This window comes from Pteronotus mesoamericanus, unplaced genomic scaffold, assembly GCF_021234165.1.
Source record: "Pteronotus mesoamericanus isolate MK-2021 breed Mesoamerican mustached bat unplaced genomic scaffold, CSHL_Meso_final contig_173, whole genome shotgun sequence".
NCBI classification, from domain to species: domain Eukaryota; kingdom Metazoa; phylum Chordata; class Mammalia; order Chiroptera; family Mormoopidae; genus Pteronotus; species Pteronotus mesoamericanus.
In genome coordinates this window covers 12,316,367-12,338,048 of record NW_026555072.1, presented here as the reverse complement: position 1 = coordinate 12,338,048, position 21,682 = coordinate 12,316,367, and the positions used below count along the sequence as shown (strand labels likewise).

At 37.1% G+C, this 21,682-nt stretch overlaps 1 protein-coding gene across 1 annotated transcript in view; it reads left to right on the top strand.

Moving 5' to 3' along the window:
* The window catches only part of LOC129065274 (cytochrome b-245 heavy chain), a 30,469-nt gene extending 9,194 nt beyond the window's left edge, over positions 1-21,275 (top strand). Inside the window, exons 4-13 of the mRNA XM_054566566.1 lie at positions 1,672-1,756; positions 3,600-3,745; positions 4,649-4,839; positions 7,910-8,039; positions 10,253-10,345; positions 12,772-13,025; positions 13,928-14,090; positions 15,263-15,409; positions 17,446-17,570; positions 18,647-21,275. Of these exons, the coding sequence (XP_054422541.1) occupies positions 1,672-1,756; positions 3,600-3,745; positions 4,649-4,839; positions 7,910-8,039; positions 10,253-10,345; positions 12,772-13,025; positions 13,928-14,090; positions 15,263-15,409; positions 17,446-17,570; positions 18,647-18,773 (1,461 nt within the window). The 3' untranslated portion in view covers positions 18,774-21,275. The remainder of the gene's footprint in view (positions 1-1,671; positions 1,757-3,599; positions 3,746-4,648; positions 4,840-7,909; positions 8,040-10,252; positions 10,346-12,771; positions 13,026-13,927; positions 14,091-15,262; positions 15,410-17,445; positions 17,571-18,646) is intronic.
* The last annotated feature ends 407 nt before the right edge of the window (positions 21,276-21,682 follow it).

Below are 21,682 nucleotides of genomic sequence, written 5' to 3'. Positions count from 1 at the left end.
GGGCATGTTCTACACAGTCTCCGATCAGAGAGTTCACTGATACATAATATGTAGTGGTAGTTGATATAACATACCCTTTATAGGTTTCCTTCCTTTCCAGGTTTTACTTCCCCTAACCTTGTTTTGTGTAATCACCTTCCAGATAGAGTACTTACACTTAAAACCTTGTCTTGGTTTTTCAGACAGGTAAAAGAATAACACCTATATTTTTATATTTGGTTTGGTGGAAAAGCATGAACCTTAAAGACAAATAGACTCGGATCCAAGGAGCATAAGAGTTAGCTTTAGTTTTATTGTCTGTAAAATGAGGAAAATGATACTTAGTTTATTGTATTAAGTGAAGTAATGATTGTGGGTAACCTGCCTGGCTCACAGAAGGCTAATTCTTTTTTCCTTTTTCTGAAATTCTCAATGTCTTACTTACTAGTACTTCTACAGTTCTAGGGATCTGCTGTCCAGGTCTAAGCTTCCTGCCCTCCCTAGATGTAGCTGAGAGATTGTGGAGTAAGCACAGTTTTTCATATAGTTATATATTTTCTATAAAATCAGGATATTTTATTAGAAATAAGTAAGCCAAATATTAAATACCCCTATATTTAAATGGAATATATTTAGAACTAGATATTTATAATACCTAAGGTATTTTGAGGGGAGTGGCAAGTGGCATTTAACTCAGGTCTCCTTAAAAGTTCTTTGAATCTCTATGGCAGTACATGTAGTCTCAGGAACAAAGCAGCCAGAGTGAGCATTTGACCAGTTTTCAGGACGGTAAAGCTCTGATTGAACTAAAAACCAGGTTCTGAGTCCAGGTTCAAACCCACAACTTCTTACATATGTTATGAGGGCAGTTACACCAATGTATTGAACAAAATACTATTTTTAATGTCAAGGTATGAGAATATTGATATCTTTGGCATCAGACAGCCTGAGTTTAAATGCCAGCACTGCCACTTATTACCTATGTGACTTAACGCAAGGTAACCTCTCTATATCTTTGTTTTCTTACCTGTTATATATTGATAATCATGGTACCTCCCTGATAAGACTGATGTAAGAATGAAATGAGTCAATGCATATAAAACACTTAAAGAGGCTTTTTGCATAAGTTCTTTGTAAATATTACCTATTGTTTTTTGTGCTATTATTATTTGGTTAAGGATGCCCCTTGTGATGTCTCTATCGACATAGGCAGGTGGACGATTTTTTTCTCCTCCCATAGTGTATGTCCTAAAAGGGTTTTGTTCTAAAACTACTCACTTGTTTGTCAGTTAGACTGTCAGGTTTTTGAGGACAGGCCTGCCCTTTGTTCATTTCTATATCCTCTGTTTATAATATATTAATCTGAACTAGAAACTATGTGGTTAAATGTTTTCTGTCCAAGTTCATATTTTATACAATTAATCAATGGATTTCTGGAGAGACTTTTTAGGTCACTAATATGGGAACATAAAACATTGTTGGTTAGTCCAGCTATGCTACTTACTGGCCCTTTAACATTGGGAAGATGAATTCATCAATCTGAGCCTCAGTTCTCTCATCTATCAAATGGGTAGAATGACATAGTTTTTAGGATGGTTGTGAGAATTAAATAAGGAGATATGTATCTAATGCCTGGAACAGAGGGAACCTTATTAACAATTACTATTTCATTATTTTCCCCTTAATCCAAAGTGCTGCTCAACAAGAATTCGAAGACAACTGGACAGGAACCTCACCTTTCATAAAATGGTGGCATGGATGATTGCACTTCATACTGGTGGGTTTATTAAGATATTTGAGACTGCAAAGAAAACATGAAACCAGAGAGTTCCTTATATTCTTAGATACTTTTGAAAATAAGAGGTCAACTTTCATAGGCATATTAGGTGGTGATTAGATATGTTGTATTTTTTAATAAGTTCTGTTAAAAAAAATTTACCCCTCTTTCCACCATTTCAATATTAGAGTTTATTCCTTAACATCTTAATACTTTTTTATCTTGGGCTCTTCTGATAAAATCCCAGTGTGTTCACCTCTTTTCACCATATTTAATATCAAAAATGTTTGTTAGTCCACATAGGAAGGCTTTTATTCATTCATTAAAAAAATTCTTCTTTTAAAAAGTAGAGTCATGGGTTTCTTGTAGTAACCTTAGAGGGGCTACAGCCTATAACAATCCCTTAAAATAGAGTTTATCAGCTAAGCACTTTATTTATTATTATTGCTTATATACATAAACATATAATAGGTACATATGTGTTTAAATGTAACATATATAATGTGTTATTATTACAATTATTAAGGTGGTGGTGTAGGCACAAGAAGGGTTATATCTGGCATGGCGACTATAGTTAATAATACTATATTGCATACTCTATTTGAAAGTTGTTAGGAGAGTAGATCTTTAAAGTTCCCATAACTAGAAAATAATTCTGTAATGATGTGTGGCGATGGATATTTTTGCAATATATACAACTATCAAATCATTGTTATATACCTGAAATTTATATACTGTAAATCAATTATATCCCGATTAAACAATGCAAAAAAAAAAACCCAGAAAAAAGGGGATGTATCTGGGACCCTTATCAAATCTCCACTAGGTCACTTAATAAATAATTGATGTGTCAGACAATAGGCATGCACACATACACAGTGATGAAAAAAAGAGATTTTTTAGTCTGCCCTTAAGGAGTTTTTCCCTGAGTAAAACAGGCTTACACTGCAGATGTTCAACTGTGTTTCTCATCTACTAGTAGATTATGCAGGCTTTCTGAGCTGTGGCAAATAAAATGTTTCAGAAGTGAAATGTATAAAAAAGTAAAATGTATGATAAAATCTTGTTAGAAAGAAACGTAGTGTAATGGTTAACAGCCTAGATTTGTGGACCAAGCTGCTTGGGTTTGATTCTTAACCCTGTTACTTATTAGCTTGATGACCTTGGACAAAATTAAAGCAATCTATGCCTCAGCTTCCTCATCTGTAAGATAAGATGATATTATCTAAATCATTGATTCATAAGGATTAAGTAATTATAAAGCACTTGTAGCAGTGCTTGGAACCTAGTAAGTCCTGCTTGTTAAGCAAAGAATGAATTATTTTTTTAAAAAAGAGTTAATTCGTATGGCAATTAGTTTGAATCAGTTCAATATAACATTATCATCTCTCTCTGGAGTCATGTCAGGGAGTCAGGTGAACAGAACAACCAAAGGCATATGTTACATGAGAGTCTTCCTGTTTGAACATAAATATATCAGGGGAAGAGAGACAATGAGAGGGCATCTCAATGTCGTCAGAGACCAAAGTTATTTAATAGAATCTTAGGACTTGGTTGGGTCTTTAGGATCATTTAGTTCAATACTTTCATTTTGCAAATTAGGAAACCGAGACCATAGAGATTAAGTGATTTGCCTATGCTCACACAACTAGAAAATAACTTACCCAGTAGAATTGCTTGCTTCTCTGGTACTGGAGACCCAGTTTTTGTTTCTCAGTTTCCTGGGCCATTCATGTGTTTCCCTGTAACCTATCATAGAGTCCAGGGCTATAGGCAAACCCAGTTTACAATAAAATTGTTCATACCCTTCACCCCCTTTGTTTTTCTTCTCTGTCCTCTTTAGCGATTCACACCATTGCACATCTATTTAATGTGGAGTGGTGTGTGAATGCCCGAGTCAACAATTCTGATCCTTACTCAATAGCACTTTCTGACATTGGAGATAAGCCTGGTGAAACTTACCTCAATTTTGCTCGAGAGAGAATCAAGGTAAGCCTCTTATTTCCTGATTCTCCTGTTCCCTAGGCCATTGAAACTGAGGACTAGATTTCAGTGAATTAAGAACTTCACTTGGCCAGAAAAACAACAAAAGTTGACTATCAGAGGGACAAGTCTGTAGGTTCTAAGAAAGTGGGTACAGAGAAAATATCTCCCACACTCCTGATCCCATGTGTGGAGGTCCCTAGATATTTTTCAGTTCCTTAAGATTACCTGTAAGAATGTGTGTGGGTGGAGCTTGGAGTAACTCTAGGCCACCATGGCAAGGCCCAACAGCAAGCCAGGAATACACATGTAGTCAAAGTTGGGTTTATTACTTACTGCAACGAAAGAGACCACACACCTTGAAGAAGTGCAGGGGATTTCAGGACATTAAGAAAGGCTTGTTATAGGATCTGGCATTGTGTTAAATGATCTGGGAAGAGCTTAAGGAAGCCAGGATTTGCTCTGGATCAGGTATGTTCAGGAATAGGGCCTAGTTCTAGGATTGGGTATCTTAATTCTTTCTAGAAGGCACAAGGGAATAGAATGAGACTATATCTTTAATAGGTAAAAAAGTAGCACTCACCCATGACCTTTCCCAAATCAAAGGGAGAAAGATCTTGAGCTCCTTTTAGGTCATCTTATTGTAGAATGATTTCCTTTATTTGATATTCCCTTAGAACTATTTCAGTATATTGATTCATATTATTTATGACACCTCAACCACATGACATATTTTGAAATTGAGAAATATGTATTCAAAGTCTGTCTCCCTCTGTGAGGGTTGGTTAGAATTATGTAAAGGGGGAGTGAAAATACTTATTTCCTTATACACTGGACACCTTATATATAGATAGTTTTGCATTTGAAAGCATACAAAAATGTGTGTATGTATGTATTTGTATTTTATAGAATCCTGAGGGAGGCCTGTATGTGGCTGTGACTCGGTTGGCAGGCATTACTGGAGTTGTCATCACACTGTGCCTCATATTAATTATCACCTCTTCCACTAAAACCATCCGGAGGTCTTACTTTGAAGTGTTTTGGTACACACACCATCTTTTTGTGATCTTCTTCATTGGTCTTGCCATCCATGGAGCTGAGTGAGTATTTAAACTCCAGGACCAACTACTTTATGTCACAACTTCAGTTTCTAGGTGTGATGCTCTGTTAGAAGCACAGTGACTTCCTTGTCTGTGTGTGGTCAGCTGGTCTTCTGAGGGAATATGAGGGGGCAACAGAGGTCATTGTGATAGAAACCACCCAGCAGCTGTTTAGTTTCTTACATCCAATTAATAGCTATTCATAATGCTACTATTTATAGCAAGTTTGAAAATACATCAAAGTTTGAATATCCTTGCAAGCATATAAAACATGTGAAGAGTGCTTGTATGGTCTTGGATGTCTGCAGTGATATGTTTCCTGTGGCTTAATCATGAATATATTGGACAAACTCCCAAATTAAAACAGTTAACGATTAGTCAGTTGAAAGGGTTTTCTGTAGTTCAATGAGTTTTGATTCAAGCCAATCATTTATTGATTGCCTACTGTGTATGAGAACCGATCTCAGGCACTGTGGGGAACACTAGAAGGAAAAATACATGGTTATTTCCTTCAAGCATTCTAATATAATAAAGGTAAGAGCTAACCTCTGGTGAGCGCTTGTTATAGACGTGAAATGTTTCTTTTAATCCCCGAGAGGTAAAGGTGCTCTTACTATCCCCATTTCCTGGGGAAATTGTAGACATGGAACCAGACTAGAATAGGTAAAATATGTAGCCCAAGCCACCCAGTTAGTAAGTGGCATAGCTGGGGTTGGAACTCAGGTAGTCTAAGCACCTCAGAAACACAGTGCTTAACATATGGTTGAAAGAGTTTGCCTTATTGGAAATCTTATTTAATATCATATTTCCTTTTTCAATTGTGTCACACCAGCTGATTCCCGCCTGTGCACAAAAGTAGGTTTGGGGAAGTTCACTGGTATAAATAGGGCTCCAGATAACTAAGGGTGGAGGAAGTGGATGCTTAGGTTCAGTGACTTTGCTCAAAGCCCAGTTGGCCTAGAAATAACCAAGTAAGTGTGAAAAGTGGAAGGGTGGTGAAAACATCATTGGGCAACCACTGTGTGCATTCTTGATCAACTTACTTGACTCTGATCCCTGAGATACTCTTTCTATGCACTGAAAATTCTGGGTAGAAAAGAATCTCTTGACTCTCCTAAAGCAATTGACTATCTTTATTTTTAGTATATATCTATATATCTAGATATTTATACATAGATATATATATAGATATAGATATCTAGATATCTAGATATCTATACATATATATAATTTTATTTTCTTTCTTATTATAAAGCACCTTAAAAATGAAGTGACCAAACAACCAAATTATGCCCTTATTACTTAAGAATCATAAAACCAGAACTTCAATAACTTGGTTATCTTAAATGAACAGTTTCTCTTTTTCTTTCATAATTTCAACCCTCATTTTGTAACATCTTGTTCATGTTGCAAGATGTTTTTTGGGGGAATATTTTTCTTTTTTGTAATGAATTTCACTGATTTTTTTAATTATGCAAAGGGAATAGCTACCTTAAACTTCAGATCTTCAAAGTGCAACTGAGTACCTTTAAATGGAACTTGATCATAATCCAGTTGTTTCAGAGAACCCTAGATAAAAAAATGCATTTGAGGAGAATCCGCTACTTAAACTTGTTGTCTGATTGCTCACAGTCTCATAGCTAGGCAGTAACTGAACTGGGATTAAAATCCAGGCTTTCTGATTTCTGGTCCTGCCATTGACAAGAAAAGGAGAAAATCAGATTTTTTAAAAAATTACATCCTCCTCATGTGGACTTGGGTATTAAAAACTTAAATAGTTAGCATTTGTTGGATGCTTACTTGTGTCTGGCATTTGTTATGCATCATGTCAATTGATTACTAGTATACCTATTTTATGGCTGAAGAAACTGAGGTTCAAAAGACGTTCAATAACTTGCACCAAACCAGTAAGGCGTGAACCTGGGACTTAAAACCAAGGCTGTCTGGCTTGGATCCAGAACTGTTTTCACTAGATCAGTCTGCTCTTAGTTGCCTAGTCTAAGCCTTGTCGTCTTCATATGTGAAATTGGAGTACTAATACTTACCTTTCAGGCTTTTTTATGAGGATTAAATGAGATAACTTGTAGACACTGCCTTTTCCCAGGCCTGGCACATAACTGATGCTCAGGGTAATCTCTTCCCCAAGATCTAGAGATAGAAAAGGATGGTTAATAACCTTGAATTAAAACATTCTCAGAATATACAAAGTGGCACAATAAATTTTAGGTCCCTCAAACAAACTTCTACAAAGGACCTTCTGTGCCTTTTCTTATTACATGTTCTGAAGACCTTGCTATCTATGTTCCCTGAGGTCACGGACATGACTTATTCAACTTTATGTCTCCCTTCATCTATCCCACTAAACCCACATTGTCTTGAGTTTTAGTAGTTATTTAGTTAGTATCTATTGAAGTTAATGGGCTTCGGGCACTTCAAGGGAGAAACCATTAGTGCTCATGTTTGTGAGAATGTCTTAATCTCCACAAAGTTAAGTCTTCTTAAATTGACCTCAATCTTTTGGTTTAATTTCAACAATTTCAAAACAACAAATAAAGAACTTGTACTAAGCTTCATGGCTACTGCATGATTGCAGGGGTTGTCAGCTATACATGGGGAATAAAATTAGGCTCATGTTCTGCTGACCAAGGTCTTTGCTTGTAGGCGTGTCCTCGCTGAGGGGTTATCTTTTTCTAATTTGTACAAAGGCACTGTATGGGCTAGCAGTTGCTTTGTTAGATTTGCAGTTATCTGTTTTTGTTTGTTTATAAATGAAAATAATTCTACAAACAGGAGCACAAATGCTCCCTTTAAGAAAACATGTATTTATCCAAAACTTCTATAATATTACATATAAATATTCTTTGTGCCACTGTACATGTTTTTTTTCCTACTGTTGAGGATCATATACCTTCTTTCTCTTTCTTTAATCTATTTGGAGGGAGCAATAAGATATACCTCTTTAGTGAAAAGTACAAGACCTCTATTAGAATACTTAAAATATGCCCATCATGTCAAAAAACCTGCTTAATTCCCTGCTACTAAACTATCTATACTTATATTTCCTCCCCAGGCGAATTGTACGTGGACAGACCTCAAAGAGTTTGCAGGAGCACAATATAACAATATGCAAAGATAACATCTCAGCTTGGGGAAAAATAAAGGCGTGCCCAATCCCTGAGTTCTCTGGGAACCCTCCTATGGTATGAACAATTCATTGTTGCTATTACAGTTTCATTAGCAAAATCTTTAAACTGTGTCTAAGAAATACATACAAATGTGATAGGACTACTAGAATGTTATATGTATCTACTTTTTTCCTAATAAACTTAGTAGAGAATTATTTCTTGAAAGGTAAACTTTGCATTGGTCTTTTATGAACATCCTGATATAAAACTCAGAAAAGCTTCATTTTTGAAAGTGCTCTTTGGGTTTGAGAAGTTCCATCTTTTCTCTTCTGGATGTGAAGGTCACAATAATACCAGTTAGTTATTTTCAGAGGCATTCCATCATGAGCTGAGTTGGGTAGCTCAGATAATCACCTATAAGGAGCTAGGAACCTCTTCAGATACCAGGAAGTAAGTCTTTCTATCTAGATTTTGGAGCCAGGAAGGAAATTTATGAGGTGACACATAAGGTTGCTTTTAAGCATCTAGAAGTCTTGTCAATGAAGCATAAAAGAGGTTGGACAGTTAGGTTCATACTAATATGCAATGGCACTGTGTTGTAGAACAGGAGTGTGACAAGGGTGACAAAGGAAAACATGCTGAAATATTTACCTTCTTTTCTTGGGAGCTCTGAAGAACTCTATTTTTTGTATTCTCAATATCTTAGCTCCATAGAGCAATATGTGGGCCCTGTGATGTTCATTTTCCCCCGTGGCAAGCAGTATACTTTGTTCATTATTATGCTAGCCATTGGTATAAAACTAGGCAAAAATAATCAAATAAAGAACTTCTGAGCAGAATTATTGGTTTTTTTTCCCTAAGCACAGTATAATATGAAGATAAACTTCCCATCTTATTTTCTCCTTTCTTTCTTTTTACTCTACTAATATAGGAGTATTCTTTCTCTAGACACAGAATGTTCTCTGGGGACTTAACATCTTTAAACATCCTTGCTCATTAATGAAAGCAACCAGACACTTCAGTGAACTGTCCCCATTACATGCAGATATCAATGGAAAGGATAAAAGGGGAACTGTATTTCAGGTTCCCTTATAGGCTAGGGGAAGGCACATTTCCTCGAAGACAGCTGGAGTCAGAGTACTATCATCTTAACAGACATCTACCTCAAAGGAGCTTCTGGGTTTTAGGGGATATTAGAGGTATTGTCCAAGACCTGATTCTGTTCAATGAGGCCCCATGGTGGCACCTAGGAAATAGATGATGCCAGACTGTTTTAAGAACTTGTGCTATGAAAAAAAAAAAGGCCAGTAGCAGAACATTACTGACTTTTTAGGGCAGATATTCTTCAACTTTGGCTACAGAGAGGAACATGTAGGTGATGTTGCCTTCTAAAATTCTTTGCTACTTCAGGTATTAAACTAGTGCACTCAACTTCCAATAAAACACCTCTAAAAAACATAATTTAATAGAAAGACCACCTGTGAGACTGTGAGAAGCACTTCATGATTGTATTTCCTTCCTGGAATTCATTCTGGAATATCATCTTTTAGATGATATTGCCTTCTAAAATTCTTTGTTACTTCTGGTATTAAACTAGGAACCTGAGTGAGTCCTGGGATGGATCTGTTTGACCTAAATATTTTTATATAACCAACAATGCTACAAGGTAATTCCAGTATTCTGAAACACCACAGATGCTGACAAGAGGGGAATCCAGAGAAATCTGAAAGTCTTTGGGTTTTTTCTTATTCAGAAAGTGCATTGCATAGCTCTTAGGAAGTTACCAGGATATTGGAGAAATAGCTAAATTCTTACATAAAATTTCTCATCTTGCAAAAGAATAAATTTTGAGTACATAATAATTGAAAGCAATTGCAATGTTGCATTAAAAATATGGTGTTGCTAAAATGGTATCTTTTAGAGAAATGTTAATTCCGAAACCAAAATTACTTTGCTGTAGGGTTATTGCAACTGCTGTTGCAACACTAGGAGGAAATCCCATTCTTGTGGGCAGTTCCTCTTGGGAAAGTTTCATGCTGTAGATATAGTTCCCCAATGCAGTCGTGAAGAATGTTCATTCGTACTGGCTCAAAATTCTATTATTTTAATTTTAGATAATTTTTTATGCATTCTGTTGTAGAAGACATTTACTAATCTAATATAAAATATTTGAAAATGCCTACAAAGATTAACTTGACTTCTAAAATGTTTTGTCCCCATGAATCTTTTATTAACTATCACCCCTTAACACATCCTTTTTTAAGATTCTTTTTTTGCTCTGGTTACAGACTTGGAAATGGATAGTGGGTCCCATGTTCCTGTATCTCTGTGAGAGGTTGGTACGGTTTTGGCGATCTCAACAGAAGGTGGTCATCACCAAGGTACTGGCTGGTTTAGGACTTACTACTAGAATCTTACTATAGAATGGAAAAATCTACTCAAGTTCTCTATCATTAATCAGAGCGCTCTTTTACTCAGTTTCTTTTGATTAAACTTAGAGCAGAGAGATGACCTAGTTAATTTCAATGTACTTTGCTTGATAATCAAATGGTTGGGCCTTTTAACCAGGTAAACTAGAAGTTAACATTCTCTGTTGAAAAATGAGCCCAAATGTTTTGTGTAAATGAATGTGGTTTGTGTGTGTGTGAGTGTGGGGGGGCATAAAGTGATAATGTGATTAGTTAAGAGTGGGGAAGCAAGAGGTGAGTTGAAAAGAGCATACAGAGAGCCTTAAAATATTCAGATGCTGAACTAGGGAATCAAGGGCAGGTTAACAAAGTTTCCCAAATCTTCTATACCTCCTTTTCTGTGCTCTGTATGTATGTAATCATTGACTACCAAAGTTAAAGTGCCAAAGTCTCAAGCAAGTTACTAACTAAACTACATCTAGAATTGAGTCTCCTAGCTCCAGGTAAATAGTGGTTTTCCCTCCAACAACTCTATGTTGCTTCTCGTCATTAAGTAAATAAATAGATAAATAAATAAAATCTAAATAAATAAATAGAAATAGAAAGTTCTCATGATATTTTCAGGAAACATCAGACAAGACTATTTGTATCAAATGACATTTAATTTCGTTCAGTTCAGTTCAAAAAGTACTTACCAAAAGCCTACTATAGGTTATTTTTGCAAAACACTTCCATTCTTCCTGTCCTTCACCCCAACTTTTCTTTCTTGGCATCTATGGAAGGTCATAGTAAAGAGAGGACAGCTGGCATTGGAAATCTAGAAATATGAAAAGCCACAAAAGTTCTCCTTTTATGCTACTTACATTGTACTATTAGAAAAATCCCGCAGATCAGCAAAAAGAGCTACCTCAAAATTTTCCTAACTAGACTAGAACTAACCACATAAGTGTTTCCCTGAAACATATTTCTAAGGCAGACTTGTTTTCCTTTGAAGAAAACAGATTTTCATTTTCTCTTCACATAAACACACATAAGAAACAAGGTATCTAAGAGGAGCCCAGTGACAATGCTGTCCCCTAGTACATTTTATTCACTTCAATCCCAATTTTGCCTGTGGTAGCAAAATTGCTGTATGTTAAAAATTGGTTTCACCACACAGTATTGCAACATGGTAACCATAATTTTCAAAATAATTTTGATTAAATTTTTATTTTGTTTTTAAAATACAGCTTTACAACTTCTTATTTCAGTGATGAAGGGAAGTTGGTTACAGTTTTATCAGATAAGATAAATTTAAATCACAAGTTTTGGAAATGTTTGACAATTTTTATTAAAAGGACTTCCCATTCTATTCCTCCTCATTGATGAAAATAAAAGCTCAGTAAAATCAGTCAACATTAGGAAGCTGCTATTTTTTTCTATTGGTTTTTCTTTCCTTTTATATCCCTGGTTTGTTTTTAGTTGTACATATGAAGTTCTTCTAGGCTTTTCAGGAATCATCAAAGAAACAATGTATTAGTTTCTGTATTGAAATGAAAACTTTTTATTGTGATTTATTTTTTAAAATTATTTACCAACTCAGCAATTGATGGACATTTGGACTGTCTCCATTTTTTTTTGTATTATAAACAAAGATGTGCATGGATGGGCAATGGGTAGGTAGGGGCTGACTTTGAGAGATATAGCTGGTGTATTACCCAAATGGGGAGAAATGCAGAAACAATGTGTGAAATTAGAAAGGTTCAGGTGTGACTTAGGACAAAGGTAGACAAACACAGGTATCCTTGGTTTGGGAGATGTTGCTATAGCTCGGCCAATAGGGTCTTCTTCTTTATACAGATGCTAACACTCTCTATCAGTCCCTGGGGAGACAGGAAGGCTGAGTAGAAAACCATCTTTTCTTTCTGTTTCTAGCCCTGGACTTGACTTCTTAGAGAAAAAATATTATAATAAGCTAGTGTTTTAGGTTGAATTCCCTTGTAAAGACTCTGAGATAGAAAACTGCATGTGGAAGTTTTATTGGGGCACGTTCTCAGGAGATGAGCCTGTCAAAAGAAAGGCAAGACTGGGGATGGAAAAATGCAAATCCTCAGTGTGGTTGCAGCTGTAGCCTCAGCTGATGCTACAGGGAGTGCTGGAGTTTGCATGGATCCTCGGAGTTGTCCAAAACTGAGGAGAGGGACCAGGCCTTTGCATATTTGCACCAGCACATCATTGGCCATGGGCTACAGCTGAGGACAATGCCCAGTGTGAGTCACATCTGCTGCAGGAAATGCTGTATTGGCCCTGAAGAAGGGACCTGGGTGTGGCATCTTATCTCAGCCCTTTATCCATATGGACACTGAAAAAGCAAGTATTTGGAGAAAGTGTAGTTTCCAGAGACATGTTTTGTTCCATAGGTAGTCACTCATCCTTTCAAAACCATCGAGCTACAGATGAAGAAGAAGGGATTCAAGATGGAGGTGGGACAATACATTTTTGTCAAGTGCCCCAAGGTGTCCAACCTGGAGTGGCACCCTTTCACACTGACCTCTGCCCCTGAGGAAGACTTCTTTAGCATCCACATCCGCATTGTTGGGGACTGGACGGAGGGACTGTTTAATGCTTGTGGCTGCGATAAGCAGGAGTTTCAAGATGCCTGGAAGCTACCTAAGTGAGTATAAAGTGCATATTACAAAGGTGTATGAGTTCAGGAAAAATGACACTGAATAGCTCCTTTCCTTCCTTCTCTCACTATCTCCTGAATCTGACAAAACACACAGGTTCTACCAATATAGGTAGCTACCTCTTTGTTCCCCATCTTACGTGTGTGGTGTGTTTGGGCATGTATTTATAAATCCTATGTGAAGTGTAAAATATTTGAATAAAATATTAATAATGAACATTCCAAAATTCCTTTCAATATTTATAGATCAAGGGCAAGGTCTATTAATTTTTCTAACAAACTTATAGTGTGTTAAAGATATTCTTAAAACTTAGTTGGCATGTGTTATTTGAGCATAAATACCATATGTCATTCACTTTACCTCCTTCTTCCCACATGCTTAACATGGTGTCAGGAACTTAGTGGATGCTGAAGCAAAGTTTGTTGAATAACTCAGTGAATAGACAGATGAAAATTGGACATATTAAATCTACAAGATGTTACAATACAGAAATGTATTACTTTACTTCAATGTGCAATATAAGCAGAAATTTCAAGTGTGGGATGCTCTGACAAGAAATACAGATGTGTGTGTGTGTGTGTGTGTGTGTGTGTGTGTGTGTGTGTGTGTGTGTGTGTGTTGTGGGTGAAGGAGGATGGGGAAATATACAAAATACCCCTGAGAGTTACCAAATGTTTTCAATAAGCTAACAATTCCTATTCATACCTCCAACCCCAATGTTAACACTAAGTTGGTTACTTGAAAACTGTTTCACAGAAGAAAGTGCCCCATAGATAACTTGTCTTGGTTTGAAGTGGCATGCTGCACACCCCTAGGAATAATGTGTGCGTTATCCCACTCTGAAAAGTAAGATATGTCTGTAACCACCTCCTCTCATGCTTCCTTTCAGGATAGCGGTTGATGGGCCCTTTGGCACAGCCAGTGAAGATGTGTTCAGCTATGAGGTGGTGATGTTAGTAGGAGCGGGGATTGGGGTCACACCCTTTGCATCTATTCTCAAGTCAGTCTGGTACAAATATTGCAATAACGCCACCAATCTGAAGCTCAGAAAGGTAAGTTCCTTCATTCTTCAGAGGGCTTGAAGCATCCATCACACTCTGCCAAGTGAAGCCTGAGAGAGCCTTTGTGGCTGAGGGTGGCAGAGACCAAGGGAAGTGTAGGCAGGACCGGGACGGTTCTAGAGCGGGAGGATTCTCTTAAAAAGGTGATTTGAGAAGTTAAATGTGCTTCTACATAAGCAGGACCATCAGTAGTTGTAATATACTGTATTTGTACATTACTATATAGAATAGCACATTACAAGAAATTTGGAAGAAAGAAAGTTGGGGTAGAGAGAATCCAATACCTATCCTTGTTTGTATATTCTCTTTCCATATTTTCCCACATATGTACATATTTTTAGAAAGTTGTAAATATTGAGGGTGTGCAATTTCATGTCCTGCTTTTCTAAGAAGAGTGTTTTTCAGTGTTGTCACATGCTTTATAATAACCATTTCAATTATTCCTTCGTGTTCCATTGAGAGGATATAGAATAACTTTTCTATGATCCTAGGTTAGAAATCAAGATGGATTTCATTTTCAGTCCTCCAATACTTTTGTTGTAGGAGAAGGGCAGGAGATATGCCTTTCATGTAGCTTACTTTCTTATAGATATCTCTTCAGAATAAATTCCCAGATGATTTTTTTTGTCCCATGAAAATTTGGTTTCATTGTCTGATAAAGGACATCTTTAACAAAACTTGAGACATTCTAATAACTCTAGAGATTACCTCTAATATGAACACTAAGATTACCATGACTTTTCATTCTCTTCTTTAACTACTTTTCTCCCTAGAAACTCAGGAATTTATGGCAGCGGCAGGCAAGGAAATAGTCCTATGGCAGACACTGCTAGTCTAGATTCCAGTGGTCTTTCTGAGAGGAGATACAAAGGAAGCCAGGGGTTCTGAGAGGGCAATAAAAGACCCAGAGAGAAAGTGGTGGGCTAATTTTTTCCTTAAACAATGTATTTTTTTTAGATCAAGCTGTTCACTTCCTGACTTGCCAATGTGAAAGTAGGAGCAGGTTCATGTAAACTAGCTGTTGAATGTCTAGAACTTTCTGAACACTTGTTTTTAGACCTTCTGAGCAGCAAGAAAAAGTTGCGGGGAGGAAAGATATCCGTGTGTCAATGCTGACAGATCCTATTTAAATATAATGTGCTTTATGATCCATCCTCTTTCAGATCTACTTCTACTGGCTGTGCCGGGACACACATGCCTTTGAGTGGTTTGCGGACTTGCTTCAGCTGCTGGAGACCCAGATGCAGGAGAGGAACAATGCTGATTTCCTCAGCTATAACATCTACCTCACCGGCTGGGATGAGTCACAGGTAAGTATAAGAGCCCAAATTTCAGGTCCTTCCCACAGTGTACTTACTTTCCCTTGGCTACTGGAGAGTTTTGTGCATTGTTTTTACTAAGAACAGTTGATAGATTCCAGTGATTCAACCCATTCACCTCTCAATATCCCCACACATTCAGATGGTTGAGATTAGATTTAAAGTTGGTATCTGTGGAACAGATCAAAGCTAAGGAGCCAACAATGAACAAAAGCCATAACTTTGACCTTATTAGTGTAATGCCCCCACCAGGGGTGTTAAACACATATGCATGCATATACTGATTATCCCTTTCGTTTTATGGTTATGCATATTTTGTAATATACACAATACAATTTAAAAGTAGTATTAAATAGTATTAAGTTGCTCAGAGTTATTAAGCATATACTGTTTGCTAGGTGTTGTTCTTGGTATTTATATAGTTTGTCTAATTCAATCCTTACAACAACCCTATGAAGTAACCATTTTTATTAACCACATTTTATGGACGAGGAAACCAAAGCCCAGAGCAAGTTAGGTCATTTGTCCCAAGGGCATCCAATTAATAATTAGCAGAGTCAGAATGCTCCAGAGCGAGACTCCCAGTAGATAACTATTATTTGGAAATAAATCAAAATATGTCTAAAAAGGGTGATATATAGTACATACGTATGTGTGTATGTTATGTGTATATATATCCCATCTCTCCAGAGATATTTAGCAATGTAAACATCCTACAATTCAAAAAACAACCCCCCGACAACAAAGAATGCTCTAGCTTTGCATGACTCAGAAACTCTGAAACAAGTTAATTCCAATTTATAAATAAGTAAACATTAATGACTTGCATGGAAGCAGCATAAGCTGGTACTCTGAGAGAACTACAGCAAGAGTCTCTGCCTATTCCTGACCAGTGTCTCAGTGGCTCCTCAGTCCTGGACATCTTCCCCATGCATTTCACATCTGTGGAAACTGACTTTTTCTCATTTAGGTTTTGGCATATTGGTTAGCATAGATTCTTCAAGTCTTAGAAGAGTATTGTAGCAAATGTGCCAGGGACACATGACCATGAAAATTGCTACTCCAGAAAACTGATTTCAAGATGCAACTTCTGCAATTTAAAGAAAAAACAACCAAAAATATTTGATAAAAATGAAACCCAGAAAATATGTCTGTAAAATACAAATTGCTTTGCAGTTTTATTATTTAAAAAGCCAGATAGTTAGTAGGAAATATATTTATATTAAAAATAAGCATTTTGCTTTGCAAAACTAGTTTTTACAGGATTGTTAACCCAGAGTAACCACCCTTCTTAAGCTCATCATCTCCTGTCCAATGGATTTAAAATCTGACTTAATTTTTGAATAAATTTAATTAACCTCTTTATGAAAAGTATCTGTTGTTCAAATTGAGGCTCCCTAGAAAGGTAACAGAAATCAATAGGTGACTATACACACACACACACACACACACACACACACACACACACACAGAGACTAGTTTTAGGCTTGATTTGACCTTTCTTTATGTTACCAAAATTGTGAGTGCACTTTAGTCTATGGTTGTTTTCATTCTTAGTGATTCTCCTAAAGGAGTGGGAGTGGGGGTATATTTGTGAGAAGAGGGAAAGTTGTAGAGCAGATGAGATGTAGAGCCGAGAGAGAAGCAAGTGAGACAGAGGATTAAATCCTACCCACACTTCAAAGCCTCGATCAAAGGTGGCCACACTGAAACTTTCCCTTCCCATCTCCTTCCACCCACACTCCCTTCTTTACTCTCATTGAGATGTTTGTGTCTCTTCCATGGCACTCATCATATCCTGTTCTAGAAATATGATTATTCATGTCGTGACTTCCAGGTCTGCCCTTCTACATCATAAATTGCATGAGGAGACCTAGTTCATTTATCTTTTTTTATCTTCTATCTTTCAGCATGCCTTGCCCCAAATGTATATATATGGTTAGAATAGGTAGTGAGATATGTAAATATATCTATGTGTTTTTATAGTGTGTCTCTTTTTTTCCCTGAATTTATCTACTTTCCTGTAGGCCAGTCACTTTGCTGTGCACCATGACGAGGAGAAAGACGTCATCACAGGCTTGAAACAAAAGACTTTGTATGGACGGCCCAACTGGGATAATGAGTTCAAGACAATTGCAAGCCAACATCCAAAGTAAGGCATCTTCCACTTCAAGGTGTTCTTGACGCTTGTGGTCTGCTTAAAAGCAATAGCTCCTAAACATGGCTAGATTTGTATATTCTGAAAATGAAAATACCTAGATTCCTGTATTTACACCCAATGGAATGGTCTACATATCTCTGACTTCAAGAGGAGTCTTTTAATCACTTCAAAATTACCTGGAGAGTTATTAGAAACAAAGATTCTCAGGCCCTCACCTCAGACTTTCTGAATCCTGCTCCTCCCAAGTAGGACCATAACTCAGTTCTTTCTTTCACCTTCTAAATTTCACGAGTGTATCTATTCTTTTAATTCAATACAATTTATACTTGTTATTAAGGAGACACTGTCCCCACTTTCAGTTGACAGACATCCCTAGGTCTGTTCTGCCCTCACTTAAGCTTTAGCCATCAGGAAACTTTGAGTGGACCCTTTATCTTGCTAGAATACATGATAAACTCAAGAAATCTCCACAAATGTACTCTTTAGGCCATTGCTTCTTACCCTTAAATGAGCACATGAATCACTTTGGGGATTTCTTGATCTGGGGATCAGTTTTCAAAATGCAGCACTGATTTCAGTAGGTATGGGGTGAGGCCCAAGAATCTTCACTATTAATTGGCCTGGACCCACACCTTGAGAAGCAGGGCTTCAGACTCTAAAATGTAAGGGGATGAAGCCACACCAAGCTGTGGGCAGAGCTGGTACACCTAAAGCAGATTTGTTCCTGATTTCAGGTTGCCAGGAGGGTTGGCAGGACACAACCTTGCAAGGAAGTAGCCCACAGACTCAGAAATTCACCACCATATTTTCTTTGGTAGAAGTTTCCATACACCTTGCTTGAACATAGTTTTCCAGGGAAGTGAATTGCCGTTTGAAGTGTCCTGCTGCCCTCTGAGCAGCTCTCCCACAGGGCAATCTGAACTCAGCCATTTGTGGGAAAGACAAAGGAGCAGAGGGTTCTTTGCCCTGGGGCCTAAAATCAGTTGGAAATCCCCCCTATGTGCTATATAATCTATGGCATATCAAAGCCTGAAACTCTCTTTTCTTTCTTTCTTTTTTCCCAAAAGTACCAGAATAGGAGTTTTCCTCTGCGGACCTGAAGCCTTGGCTGAAACCCTCAGTAAAAAAAGCATCTCCAACTCTGATTCTGGCCCACGGGGAGTGCATTTTATTTTCAATAAGGAAAACTTCTAATTGGTTTCTATCATGAGGAAGTAAATGTGACTTATGCTGCCAAGTGCCCAAATAAGGCTAGTTGATAATGTAAGTTCCCCCCTTTAAAAAAATGGAGAAAAAGAAACTCAAATGTGAAGGTTTTCCTAAGGAATGTCAGATATTTGATAGTCAAAATTTGCATTTGAATGGGGCTTTATGGTTTTCAGAGCACTTTTACAAACATTATTTCATTTTTTCCTATCAGTCATGCCAGAGAAAGGCAGGGCAAGTATTCCCAGACTCAGTTTTCAGGATTAAAAAAAAATGGGGACTTAAAATGGTGAAGTAACTTCCCAAAGGCTATGAAGCTGAGATACATGTAGGCCATCTGATTCCAGGTTTGGTAGTGTTCCCACAATACCAGGCGGCCTGGAAATGATCTTGTATACTCCTCAAAAGAAGAAACCAACCAGAGAGTATTCATTTTCCATTTTCTATCATCTTTATTCTCTATATTGTCAGAGGGAAGGAAATTTTCCAAATAGTTAAGATATATGTATATCTGAGAGTGAGTCAACACTTAATAGTGACAGGATTGACATTTTGAGCATACTCCAGTTTACCAATAAACTAGTACACTTTGGTATTGGTAAACATACTTCAGTTTACCAATACATCATATGAATTGTGTCAGAGGTTCTTCTTACAAAAGACTATTAGACTAACTGGAATTAATGTATTATCTAACATTTACAGTCATGCTTAGCAGAGAATGTATACTCAATAAAAATTTGTTGAATGAATGCATGAAAAGACATTTAGAACCATACAATGCCAGGATAGATTTAATTTAAAGCCTTTAACAGAATTATGTAAGGAAATAACTCCTGTTAAACTTATAAGCCAAAGGCACCTGATGCTCCTGAGGGTAGGGAACTGGCTAAAGATAGTAACAAATAGGATTCCCTGGAGAAGAGGGAGATGCAGGCAGAGAGCTGACCTCCTACCATAACTCTGGCTGGCTCCTCCAGTCTTGGTCTCTGTGCTATGAAAGAAATGCAAACTGATTAGTACCTGAAAGGGTCTCCTCCAGTTAGCACTTGTGAATTTACAACTAGGAATTGTGATAAATATATTATCTGATATGCCCATCTGCTTTAAATCATCCCCCCTTGTTCTACTTAAATACTCATGCATGAAAATTGGATCTTACTCTGTGACTAATGGGTTATTGTTTTATCATCATCATCATCATGAAATTTATATCTTAGAAAGTAAAATTCCCAGCTTACTGTGTATTGAAATCACACTCCATAGAATATTCTCGATAGAGAATCACACTCCATAGAATATTATCTATGTGTTCAAAAGAGAGTCTCTAAATCACTGTCAACATGACCAGAAACAGTCTTCTTTTTCTTATTACTGCTCTTTTTCTTGGGGGGGGGGAACTAACAGCAGCTTTATTGACCCAACTTCTGGAGCCACAGATATTTAGAATTCTTCAACTTCAGTAATGAGGAAGAAAGAGAAGAAACAGAGGGAAGGGCAGAAGACTGGTTTTGGAAGAAAGGGGCAGGAACGAGGAAAGAAAATAAAGAAGAATGAGAGAAAGCTCAAAAGGTCAAAGCTTAGCGTAGGGAAAAGGGGTCTCATGTTGCTCAGTTTCTACCCCAGACTTAAAGTCTTGTATATATTGAATGTAACTGAAGGAGGCATACATTTATTCATTTTATTTTGATTACATATGATATTGAATCTGAATTTCTGGTCACAAAATTTTGATGCTGAGTGGGCATATTCAGAAGACTGAGATGAACTAGTAAGAACCTAGTTTTTCTTTTGGGTTCTCACAATGGCCAGGGCACTGACAACTCAGGCTTGCTGCTGGATGTCACCTCCCCAAAATGTACCTGGAAGGTTTCCACTTAGAGAAACATAGGTCCAGCCTGTTCACACAGCATGTCAAGTTTCAATTCATTCATTTAACAAGTTTTTATTGAGCTATTGCAATGACTGGGTCTGTATTCTGAGTGTTGGTTCTTGACATTGGGCAAAGTTGGAAGCACAGTTATAAGGAGTCTGGGAAACTTGGCCCTCATTAACCTATTTTGTCATAAATAAAACCACTCTTTTTGTTGTTCTGAAAATGTTTCTCCCTTTGACACCAGCAAAGGGTTCTCTCCCTTTGACACCAATATGGCTACCAAAATAAATAGATCTATTCTGTGTCATCCTGGTTATAATATGAAAAAAAAAATGAGTGTAAAAGTGCTTGCCATTTTGAGAACTTCCTTCTTCATGCTTCTTCCAAACTGCTAGCACAGCTTTTTTAGCATTTAGAGTTTAGCATTTAGTAACAAGAACTGAGAGAATTGAGTAAGCATTTGTTTTAATCGCAAGGCTCTAAAGGCTTTTCTTAGTTCTCCTGCTTTTGCAATATTGCGTTTATGAAATTTGAATACTTGTAGGTGTGGCATGTAAATGTCCTGGGGGTCCCTGAGAGATAATTCTCAGGAGGAACTATGAAACCTGTGTTCAACTATTAAAATTAATGAGCTCTTTTGGTGTCTGTGTTGTTGATCTTTGCATTAAAGGGTGGGTTCAGATAGCAAAGATTTTTTTTCTGCCTCAGTGGAATTAAGATTCCCTGTATTTTTGTATATGACATGCCAAACACTGCACAATTTATGGATTGGGAAGGGAAAACTGAATCCTGAGTACTGTGCTAATGTCCTGGTGACCCTCACATCACTGGTATAAAGGACAAGGAAGTATCATGTCACACCATGGACAGAATTTCATAGGCAAAAAGCCCTAACATAAGACCTCTTTATTTTTCATTTTCACTTGGGTTCTAACTATGTAATTATGTGTTATCAAATCAGATTGTGAATATATATGCATGTTTGACTCATTTCCTATACACTCAGGTTTGTATTGGCCAT